At 37.8% G+C, this 12,416-nt stretch overlaps 1 protein-coding gene across 3 annotated transcripts in view; it reads right to left on the bottom strand.

Annotated features, from left to right (window-relative positions):
* Positions 1–7,197: 7,197 nt before the first annotated feature.
* The window catches only part of PEX5L (peroxisomal biogenesis factor 5 like), a 102,538-nt gene continuing 97,319 nt past the window's right edge, over positions 7,198–12,416 (bottom strand). For all 3 annotated transcript variants that reach the window (XM_048059465.2, XM_013174807.3, XM_048059466.2), the window contains 6 exons: positions 12,015–12,158; positions 11,104–11,174; positions 9,726–9,923; positions 8,758–8,923; positions 8,225–8,382; positions 7,198–7,502 (listed from right to left, as the gene is read on the bottom strand). In XM_048059465.2, the coding sequence (XP_047915422.2) occupies positions 7,298–7,502; positions 8,225–8,382; positions 8,758–8,923; positions 9,726–9,923; positions 11,104–11,174; positions 12,015–12,158 (942 nt within the window). In that variant the 3' untranslated portion in view covers positions 7,198–7,297. The remainder of the gene's footprint in view (positions 7,503–8,224; positions 8,383–8,757; positions 8,924–9,725; positions 9,924–11,103; positions 11,175–12,014; positions 12,159–12,416) is intronic.

The following is a 12,416-nucleotide window of genomic DNA, read 5'->3' as shown; positions in this document are numbered from 1 at the left end:
AAAAGCCCTTCCTTTGCAAGTCTGCCAATCACTGATAGTTGGCTTTTTTTTTTTTTGTCTCCTAGAAGATTGTTTTGTAATATTAGATCTGCTTTAATTTTGAAGTGTGCAGTTGCATGATCTCAGGAAAAATTCTCATACACTTCTTTCCATTTTCCTCATTTGGAGTGTATGTGCAAACTCCTTTGGTCCAGTCCTCAGCTAGTATAAATTCTAGATGTAAGTATAGTTGACCAATGTGTTGAAATAAAATAAAATTAAAAAGATATGTATTTTTAAAATTATTATATATATATATATAAAGTTAAACAAACAAACCAAAACCTCACCTCAGAGTAACTTGATGAGTTTATTAAAAATCTTTTGATAAGGAAAAAAAGCCTCTTCTGGGCTTTATTTTTAACCAGAGAAGCACTACTATGTCATAAACAGTAGGAAAGAAGACCTCATATTAAAAATCCTTTATTTCACTTGGAGAAGTAGGTCCCTCTTTTCATTTCAGGTAATTAAAGTCACAACCATCATCAAATTGAGAACAGATTTGGAAATATTTGAAGCCACAGACAAAGTTTATTTTTAAAACATATTTAAAAATTGCACAGTTATAAATACAGGTAAATAAATACAATTTAGTATGTGGAAAAGAACCCAAGGAAGGCATGCTTCCATTACAGTACAAAAATACTACATTAAATGTGGTGCTCTGCAAATAGTAATCTATGAGCTTAATAAATTTAACACATCCAGTATGCACATAGTTCATTTCTGAGGAAATAGATTATTTTAAAGAGCAGTGCAAGGAAACATCAACGTAAAGCATCAGTAAACTACAGCTCTGTGTTTGATATAATACACAGCTGATAATGCACTACGTATGCAGAGGTGAGTTAGTTGTTGTAAGAAAGGTATTTTTTACTCCTCATGTACTTACAGACCCAGGTGCTCAGTCTGGGTCGGTGTGGGCCTTTGTAAGGGAATGTAAACATTCAGGTGTAGGGCTGAGCTCCCACCTCCGCGTGCTGCACCCTGCACGTCCACCGACCCATCGACAGAGGCATTAAGTGAGCAATGTAAGTGTGTGCAGCGGCAGGGCTCCTCTGACAGCCCAGGTGGAAGTATCTGCTAACCCTAGTCCCTTCTTTCTTGTATGTTGGCTTAAAAATAAAGCCAAAAAAACTGATGCAAGATAGCAAAGGTTTTTCAAACAGTTTACAGCATATAGAAGAAGCTGCACAGAATGCCTTTCAAAACTATATAGTTTTATTTGAATCTAGATATGCTATACTCTGATATATAAAATATATTTATAAATGCTTTGATTTTTCTGAATTTACAGTAATTACTGATATTAAAAAGGCTATTTAAATTAAAGTTTTAGCCAATGTCAATGACATTCTGTAAATGTGGAAGGGGAAAAAAGATCAAAGCACATTAAATCTTGACCATGCAAGCTTGCTGTCACATGTGCAAGCATTTGTAAAGTTACAGCTTATTTTAGGAAACTTTAGGTTCCTTCTGTCTCTCTCCCAGGCATAGTACCTATTGCTTTGTGGGCTGAGGCTCTGAAACTTTCTGTGGGTTCTGCGACATTTTTCATTTTGCCAAGGTTTGTTCAAAGCATCTGTGGTCTCTTCATGCATGGCGCTCTTGTGTCTGACTTATTTCACCAGTCCAAAAATAGAACCGTAATGAAGTAATTTGATTTCTAGCCTAGATGAGGTTTGAATAATAGATAACACTGTATTGCATATCCACCCATCAGTTTTGTCACAGCATGCAGTGCGTTTTGTCTATCACTTCTATCTGTGAATACTTGGTATTTTATAAACATAATTACATAAATTCACTGTACAGGCTGCAAAGCTGACAACACTGGTGACCAGAAATCTCCGTTTGTCAACTGCGCAGGTTATTCGTGTGAAGTAACTAATGTGTCTCATTTTGCAGATGCACGTTCAGGCAAGAGAGATCTACAACCAATTTGTGTCAGTCCAATTCTCACTGGCTTTAACAGGCAATGATTTAGGCCTCGGTCTTCACTTTTGTGGCTGCTGGTAATGTCAGCAGTTATTATTCCTGTCATGGGGGCCTGTGATCCTATGAACATTTGTGGAGCACCTGTTGGTGTTGTCAGGGTCCTCCTTTCCACCTGACAGACAGGTCCAAGTTTTCCAAATTGGCTCATTAGCTCTTTGTGCCTGATGTGCTGAGATTTCAGCTGAATTGAGCATCTGCAGCTGAAACCCGTGCACACAGCAGGTGCTCAGATCCTGTGAAATTTTACGTTCACATTGCCCAGAGAAGCTGTGGATGCCCCATCCCTGGAAGTGCTCAAGGCCAAGCTGGATGGGGCTTTGGGCAACCTGGGCTAGTGGGAGGTGTCCCTGCCCATGGCAGAGGGTTGGAACTGGATGGGCTTTAAGGTCCCTTCCAACCCAAACCAGTCTGCGATTCTCCAAGTTTCAACAGTCAGACAGCAGGCAGCCTTCAGAGCTAGTGGGCAAGTTTGAAAAAGCCTGGCCCTGCTACGTGTAGAGCAAGACAGTAGTTGTTTCAATGGCTCTAGGAATCTTTTTCTCTGGTTTGGTGCTATCTGGGTTAGGCTAGTAAAGAAAATGTGAAAATCCAAACACCCAGCTTCCCTGGGAAAGCTACACACATTTGGCTTTCTGGTTCTGAAGAGGGTACCAAAATTTGTCTGCAAAAGCAGTTAGTGCAGACGTCTGTAATTAATTAAAGACTTCAAGCAAACGTGAGATCCACAACACGCAGCGATTTTCTAAGGATGGGATTTAAAAAGGGCTCTGTGTTTTGTCTAAACTCTTACAAATAACCTGAACTTGATTTTGAGTTTGGCAGATGCAAAATGCTTTTAAAACATCCCATAGAAGATACTAATTAATAGCCTAAAAACACCCTATGTGTGTCTTCTGCATGCTTTTTCTAAATGTATACTCAAGTAGCAATGCTGCATGCTTAGTATTAGTATTTCAGTACAGTTATTCGTTAGTGTAGTTGCATGCACTATTGTCATGTGAGGCATTGTGTTACAGGAACTTTCTCCTCAGTATTTTTAAAAGTGCTGTTATTTATCAGGTCTTAATAAAATACCATTGCATACAGATATGTATGTGTTTACCTGAAGATCAAACCAACACTTTAAACCGACAAAAAACAGTCTACTGCAACAATGGGTTTAATCATTACAGTTTGAAGAGATCAGCAAGAAATGAGCCTATTGCTTTCATTGTAAAGCTTCACTCCGTAAATAATCATTTTGATTTCGGTGACTGTTCAGCATGTGCAGTGGTATCAGAGGCCAGCCCTCATCAGGTAGCTGTATGTGAGCTGATCACACAAAGACTACAGACTTTCAGTGTTTAGCAGCTTGATGGATCAGACTTGTTATAAATATTCATAAACTTTTGCAGAGGAGAGGGCAGACACAAGCTTGGGTTAGGAAAGTGCTTTTTAATTGCATGAAATATGTAAAAGAGGAAAGACTCAAAAATTGGGAGTCAATTACCTGGCAGTGATAAATCGCCTCTGGAGAAAGAGGGGAGTAAGAACAAGGGGAAGCAGGAGTGGGAGGTGCTGATAAACCATTGCAGCACTCTAATTTGGTACCACCCCATAGAAGTTCTACAGTTGTAATCCTTGGAATGTCTTGGGGTCTCTTCGCTGCTGAAATTTCTAGTCTTTATGTGAAACCGCTTCCCTACTTAGAGCTGAGCAACCCTGTACTCCTGTGTTGCCTTCTCTGAATTTACATGAGTGACCTCAGGCACACAGTCTGTGAGACAGCAGCATTCCCCTGCTCTTGTGTAGTGCCACCACGTGCAGTGACTGTTACTTGCCCTTCCTTCCTTGCACACCTGGACAAGTCGGGGACTTGGTGGAGCTCACAGGGAGCACTGAGAAGACGATCCAGATTTCCTGTCTCTCACTCTCGGGCTCAATCTGCTACAGATCAGCAGCCTTTCTTATTTATCCTGCCTTGTGCCTGGTTAGAAGTACAAGTGGATGCATTTCCTTTTCAAGGTGTTAATATGCTGCAGGCTCTTTACGTTTCTTCTTGCTGTTACAGGCAAATACACACACTGGCTACCAAAAATGCAAGAAACAACACGAGGGGGTCATATCAAAGATGTTCTGAGCCCTGTCTTGGGTGCTGACAGGGCTTGGCAGTGGGGGCTAAAGGCGGACGATAAAGCCCAGGACACTGAAGCGCACACAGCGCTGTCCTCAAGTACCAAGAGCTACTGAGCACAGAGAAGCCTGACCTGTTAGAGTAAGGTGAGCTCCGTCAGCGGCCGTTTTCCTGCACAGGCCAGGCCAGAACTGGTTTCTGGCAGGGTGTGAGGAGGTGTGCCACTGCCCCCAGGAAGCTTGCTTTGGTCTCCCTTGCACAATATGTTGTTCAGTGGTAGCCTACGGCCAGCTAAGCACCTATCTGAAACAGGAGAGAACTGCTGGGGTAATCTCCAGGAGTGCACACAATCTCTTTGGGTGGGCTTTTTGGAGCCCATGTCCTGTACAGCGGGACTGCAGTGCTTGTGACGAACTGGGGGCTTGAGTATCCTTGGGGAGCAGAGTTCAGCCCTTGTGGTTTTTTTGCTAGATTTATGCAGGCAGCCTTCCTCACGTGGGAGTGGATGTGTACTGCCGGAGGAATGTGGTTTTGAGCAGTGCATCCTAGGATAAATCAAGTTACCTACTTTTTTGGGGGTGGGTTGCGGAATGCGAACTAGAGTTGCATTAGGTTTTTCTAACAGAATTGCTGTGTTACTCGTACACAAGCTAGAGGAAAAAAAAAAGAGGAGGTTTAGTGAACTGTCATCAATACCAAATACTCCTTGTCATTCTGACTCTGAAGTCAAGCAGTTAAGTTTGTTGATTCGAAAGGTATAAAAATATAACTCTTGAGCAGCTCATTTCTCTGGATATGCACTAATTATCTGACCGCACAGAGGATGTTCTAGAACGTGTCTGATGGCAGGGCATCAAGGAAAATCTAAGCACATATGCCTTTGCTTTACAGCCTCTTCACAAAGCTGCCTCCCTTCTCTCTTATCACTTTCCAGATTCAATTGCACTGCACCTTCTGCTCTGCCTTATCAATAAAGGGCTGTCATCACACATCGCTGTCAAAGCAAAAGAGCAAACTGTTGTCAGCAGATATGCATACAGCAACCCACTTAGCTAAAATGACATTCCCAGGCAGTCCTTGATAACCAATCCTTAGAGGAAATTGCAGGAATCAGTTGTTATATGCTTGATAGATAAACAGGAATATATATAAACAATGAATTAATAAAGCACTACTAAAAATTTCCTGTAGCTATTTCAGCACCTCTATTCTGTGGGAGAGAGTGAGGAGTAAACCTCCTATTTTTAACAATAACTGTTTATTTTTATTTAACAATTATATTTGATGTTTAGATGCAGTGATTATGCTATCTTACATGAAATGTTACTTTAAGCGGTTGCTCGGAATAACAAATAGCTGCAAGAAAGTTTAGGTTTGTACCAGTGAAACTGTCCAATACCCGCAGAATTTTGTGCATTTTGCTTTTTAAACAGCTGATTGAGCTTTTTTTTTTTCTTCTCTCCCACTGCTGTTTATAGGAAATGTGCTGCTTGTCCCACTTTGTCACATTCCAGTGGCTACCCTGCACGTTACATTCCTGACCACGAATCGACACAGTAGCCACCCAATTACATTTTGTTCTTCCACTGTTTAAAAAAAGTATTAAAAATATTGGCAACTGAGAGTTATCCCCATAAAAAATGATATTCCTGTATTTGATTGACACATTTACCTCAAGCTAAACATGTTTGCACTGTGCCCAAATTGATCCATTCATCATGTGGCAGTGCAGCCTCCTTCCTTAATACTGTACCTCATTCATCCAATCAGGGAAAATTAAGATGATATGCATACATATTTTTAAGTAGCTACAAATACTGATGTTATCTAAGGATTTAGTCTGCTAAATTTTGTCATTTAGTCATAGAGTTCACTGAAACTTTTGCTACTGTTTGCCATAACAGCAGGATTAAATCTCAGTTCCAATCCTACAAGCATTATTTAGACCATTCTTTTCAGGAAAAAGTCCTTCAAGTATGGTCTGCAGGCATTAACTCCTATAAAGACTCTTCTTTATTTGCAATAAAGATCTGTGGCTTATTATGTTCTGAAATGACATAATTCACATAATATGTATGTGCATGCACATGCATGCATGTGTGTAGTACCTGATGCGTAATAGAATAATCTTTCTAATAGATATTGCAGTTTATACTGTACTTGCATTTTTTAAACATAAGAATATTGAAAACCCTCTTATCACATTTCAGGAAATGATATTTGGTCCTCTATGCCAACAAGGCTATCCTGTACATTCTGCTGTTAGTAATTAAAATAAAAATAAAGCACAGCACAATTTTACGAAAAGAAAGATTAAAGTGCATAAGTACACATAGATAGGTGCAGATCCTGCTATGAGCTCCTTAGAAGCAGACATACTCTGTCCATGATCAGAGAGAGCTGGTTTAAACAGCAACAATTCTAGTGCAAATTACTGCTTCTGCTTGAAACACTTGTCCTTCCAATATATACGTGGCCTAATCTCATAGGCCTCCATGTACAATGTTCTTCTTAATATTGCACATAGTTTACAACACCGTGAGCCTGCAGAATTTGGCCCAAATTAATCAAGGTACCTTCAGAAGCAAAGATTTTCTTGACTTCCAACTAATAAATATATTCAAAACAAAATACATCTATTTTACATGCATCTGTTTTCAGAGCTATGTTGAAGATGGACCTCGAGAAGATTTTTCAAAGAAACTAAAAGGATAGGGAATCCATGTTGTAGGGAAAAGTGATGTCAGTATAGTGTGATGAGCTGCTAAGCAGGTTTCTTGGATGCGTTGCTTGCCATTCTAAATGTGCAATAATGATTACCTAGGTTTGTTCTTAATATATTTTTCTTTGTATAGCTGTGTACATACAGAGAGAGATAGCTTGCATGGGATGAAGATTCTTCAGAAATGGCTATTTCATTGAGTTTAGGGCTCTGTCAGATTAGCTGCAGCTCATTTTGATCTTTTGAGTTTGAACCTATTTACAATATCTTGTGCTTTTGAACTTTTCCTTTTTGAATAATGTCCAAGAGAATTCCCCTACCGATCTACAGCTGTGATCTTTTGGAAGATGTTGTCATTTTGAGATGAGTAATAAAAGAGTTCTCTGTTTCCTAATATAACTTAATCAATTTGTGGATGCTTTTTACTACGGCTCTAGATTAAATGCTCTTAACAGAATGTCTAGATCACCCACATTGGCAGCTTGAAACAGTTCTGGCTGGTCCATCATAGACAGAGCAATTCGAAGTGCTGCCCAAATATTGCCTGATAAAGCAGGACGGGGAACCTGCTGTAGATTTCTGCTCTTTCTTTGCAAGCTGAGAGCAGTGAGAAAGTTGCTGACAGCCTCTCTGTAGGAAAGAAGAAAGAAGAAACATGCAATATAATTTGCGTAATGAATAGCTTAAAACTTTAGGAAATATCATGCTAGAATTGATTAGTTTTTTTTTTTTTTTTTAACAATGCAGTTCATCAATCTCTCTGTTATTCTTGCTTGATTTTCTTTAAACAAGCAGACATGGCTTGCAGTAATTCAGAGTTTAGTCTATTCATACACTGGGGGAAGTTGTCTTCATTGCTGTATAGCTCCCCTTCATCTTAACTGTCTTAAGCTGACAGTTGGGACCTTTTTTACGTAGACCTGGAATATCACCCTTGACTCCTGAAGGATGTATTAAAAGTGTTTTTGACAGGATTAGCAACTTGAAGCAGTTTGAAGTTTCCTTTCTAAAGACAGGCTTTTAATATTTTCTTTTAGAAAAGCTCTTAAGCACAGGTCTAAGTTTAAGCGTGAGAACAATCCCACTGATTACTATTAGAGTACTTGCATTTAGAGCTTAAAAATGCTTAATCAGCTTGTTGAATGAGAGATTTATGTTTTTAACAGAAAGTCAGTAGTTCTGTTATGTAGGATGTGTGGATATAAGAAAGGCATCATTTGTTAGTGCTTTGAATGATTTTTTTTTTTTTTTACAGTGGCTGAGATTATTAAGCTATGTTCTGAGATAGCCCTAGCTAGAAAATGAATTTTCACTTGATAGATATTTTTAGTTTATGCATTTTTCTAACTTACCTGTATGCCCCTAGGTTGATGCAGCTTATGCCTAAGTTGTATCTGGACCTAATGAAGCCAGGCTGTATTTCTAAAGCACGTGTGTAGGCCTCAACGGCTTCTTCGCTTCGATCCCCATTTGCCAAGGTTGCTCCAAGACGGTTCCATAACGTATAGTCCTGGTGAGAAAATGAGTCTTCTACTGTAAGTGTCAAAAGAGGGCTCAATAATAGCTCTTTTTTGATTGCAAAGTAGGGAGGACTGCAGAAAATAACAGTATCATGTCTTTTCTTAATTGACACAAAATGGGAGGTTCTGATTTATGATTATAGGCAACTCTATGTAACTAGTACAATTAATCAGCACAGAGCTAGAAATCAGATATATATAAATCTGTTTCTAAATGGGACTGTCTTGTAATTAACATTTCTATTTCAGGTATTAAAATTTTAATGGCTGAAGTGACATCTCATTAATATTGGTCTGTTCAAGAGGCAAGAAAGAAAACAGCCTGTAAAACTAAATTCTTAAAAATGTAAAAACAAAAAGCGTACCTCTGGGCGAACAGTTAAAGCAGCACTAAATGCATCTATTGCTCTGTTAAATTCTCCATTCAGGTGGAAAAGAACTCCAAGTCCTGTCTGCAAGTCAGGGTCTATCATATCACCATTCTGGTGAGCAGCCTCCAGGTATAAATCCTTTACTTCTTCAAGTAATGAGCTAGACAAGGGAGGAAAAATAACATAAAGTTGCATCTTACATTTTTTTGCAAACATTGCAGTATTGATTGCATAGCCAGAAATTAAAATCCTTGTACTGGATGTATCAGAAGTGATATACTCCTAAAATTTGAAAATAAGCTTCTTCAACTTCATCATAACAAAGGCTTACTTCCAGGTCCTGTAGTAAACTTATTTCTGAAATTCAAGAGTTTATCTATGTAATGAAGTCAAAGTGCTGCTATGAATCCAAGTAAGAAAACATGAAGGCTTACCAAACGTATTAAAATTGGATGGGTTTCTCAGCAGTAAAAGAGTTCTAGACTGGTAAAAATAGTAATCATTCTTAAGAGGCGTAGATCAAGTAACTACCCAAGACCCCTGAAGAGGCATAATTTAAGACTTCTGTACCCACTGTAGGCTTCATAAAGCCTTCACACTGACAACAGTGGGTGATGAGGCCACAGCAGAATAATGCACTTAGCAATTAAGCAGAACTTGCATATTTTACTTTTGCTTATACTAAATTATCTTGTCAACCCAAGGCTTGTAAGTGATAAGGGTAAAACGTAAGGCCTGTCTTCAAAATGACACGCAGTGAGATAGCCCTAGTGTTTTGGTTCTATAAATGATATTTATGCCTTTAATGACTTTATGATGCATCTCACAATTCAGAGACATTTATTGGGCTCATGAAAACATGTTGAAGGGCTGCCAACTAATTGACTTTTTTTGTTTTTTGAATGCACCATCATTAGTAGTGGTCATTAAATTTCCGCCATCAGGATTTATGCTGCATTTACCTTTCGTCTGATGTTTTAGACATTCTCCTGGTAAGTGCTGGGGACCCTTTTTTGCTTTTTGCTATATACTTGTATTTTGGATTTTGCTTTATCCAGTTTCTTAGAGCTTGATACGCTTCTTGTTGATGGCCAGTGTTGGTATAACTTACAGCTAGTGCCATCAGAGCTTTTAGGTTGTTTGGCTGTAGTTCCAAGCACCTGGGCAGAAAATAAAAATATTGTGAGGTTGTTTTTTTTTTTTTAGCCAAACACAATTCTTGAATTCTTTCACAATAGCCTGTGTAAAAAAATAATCAATCACTCACACAAATAAGATCTAACCAATAATACTTTCATTATGAGCACTATGCACATGTATACACACACATATGCATGCATATGCCTGTGCATACACACACACATGTATGCACGTAAACATATGTATACAGGTTATGTTTTCATTCTTTTGGTTATGAGTACATTGATTGGGTAGACTCATTTTATATTATCTGTCTAGTAAATAAAAAGAAGCTTCACGTAAATTCAAGGAAACAGTTTAATATGATTTTCAGCTCTATAAAAAAGTATTCTGAAGACAAAAATCTCTTTCTTATGAATCTTGACACTGATGCTAAATTCTCAGTAATTCTTTGATAATGCTAGAGCCAGTCAACTTGAGTAATCTTTCTACAGCTATATATATAATGAAATGAAAACAGAATCTGATCTATTGTTTGAATGTTCTTGTTTTAAATCTGTGGGAATGGGAAAGCCGTCAATCAGGCAATCCCTTGGTTTCACTATCAGGTGATACACTAAGTTACACATAAATGAGTTAGAGTATCCTTAGGTGAAGTGACTTGATGGTTAACGTTGCTAATGCAATTGAATTTGGAGAGGGTACTTGTTTCAAGTGGAGACATGAAAACCCCCTAGAGAAAGGTAATACTAGTGCTGGTATTTTGGAACTGATGTTTTACATACAAGCATAAGATCATCTTTATATCTCTATCAACCATAAATGTTCTCAGTTTAGTATTCAGCTGCTGGAGGGTGCTCATTCCAATTAAGAAAACTTCTTCATTAAAGGACAGACTACAAAAAATATGCCAAGTGGCTAGAATATCAAAAAGAGACTTTATTTGCATTATGTCTAATTCACGTTTATCAGGCCACATAACTTCTCTTCTGAGCAACTAATTACATTACTAGATTAAATACTGTACTTATTTCATTAAACAGAATTATTAATCACTCTGAAGTTACTGGGAAGATTTCTGCACCTACGCTTTACTTAGTTAAATGAATGCTCCGTGTTACAAGTATGAGGTTAAGTATACCTACATCTCCATTACCTAATACTCATTAGACCCCTTACTTAGCAATTATCTTCATCTACCTTTGGAGGGCGACAATGGCTGCCTGCTCATTTTCATTCTCTGCCTGTGTTATACCCAGGAACTGCCAGGCCTGCAAAAATAATCATCGCTGTATTATTTTGTTATATATACCCAAGCACAAGCAGAGTTACAACTAGTATCACTGTTCAGCAGGGAAGTAAATAAAAATAGATATGTTCTAATTACAGATTTTTCTATGGTGAACATACCAACAGTACAAATCAATGCAGTTTTGAATATCTTTGGGCCTGTTAATTTTATAATCAATCAGTGCAAAGGTATTCTGTCAGTGCATAATCACATGATGTTTTCTCAAATGTGAGTTACTGTATATTTTAAATATAACTAGACTTTTATGGAAAACAGTGAAGAACAACTATTAAGTTGTATAGGTCTAAAAGATTCTGGAAGGTCTGGGCTTTTTGAAATACTGCTGCTTATTTTACCGTAGCAAGAGATTCAAAGAAACCTAGATACTTAAATTGTAAATATTGTAAATATTTTTCAGGTTTCACAGAGTATATACCCATTGAAAACATCAGTATTGTAGAAATTGATATAACTTTAAATTTTTTGTCAACATTCTTTTTCAATAACTCAATGGCTTTTTCAATAGAAGTGTTTAATAGGTTGAAAACATCAGGAAAAAAATGAAAAGTTTGAAATATTGTCTCTTTTCAATACTTTTAAACGACAACTTGGAAATTCTATAATTTCAAGAATAGATTCTCATTTTACAAAGAGCTCACCTTTATCTATTTCAAGGCATATGCTATTCCAAACCCATTATTGTTCAATCTGTTTCAGTCAGTCATGACTAGCAAAGGTTTGAGCCATGAAACCATTCCATCTTTGCATGCTAAATGGTGTCCCCTTTTCCTTTGTCAATAAAAGGCACAAGAGTGAATACCTCTGCATCATTTGGTTCTTGTAGAATCGCAGCCTCCAGGTACAAGATTGTAACTGGCAGGTCACCTTCTTTCATTTTTTTCAGTCCTTCCTCAAAAGCACCTGGCCAGTCTTTGAAGGGGTTTTCTGTATGAAAATAATATCCCTGGAGAAGAGAGTTAAGGGACCCATGATGAAGCACTGCAGTAAGGAACAGCAACTGTAAAATTAAATGATTCACAATTTTCCAAATGGATGTAAACCTCCTTTGTTCTATGAAAAAAAGTATGAGCTACTCTGTGAAATTTAAATTACAAGAATTGTAAAACAAAAACAAACAAAAAACCTAACCACCACTGGGCATTTATATTGTGCTCTCTGTATATTTACTTTAGCTCTGAAGTTATTCTTACTGATACTCATG

This window comes from Anser cygnoides, chromosome 9, assembly GCF_040182565.1.
Source record: "Anser cygnoides isolate HZ-2024a breed goose chromosome 9, Taihu_goose_T2T_genome, whole genome shotgun sequence".
Classification (NCBI taxonomy): Eukaryota; Metazoa; Chordata; class Aves; order Anseriformes; family Anatidae; genus Anser; species Anser cygnoides.
The sequence above is the reverse complement of the archived record's forward strand: the minus strand, read 5'-3'. Positions and strand labels throughout refer to the sequence as shown.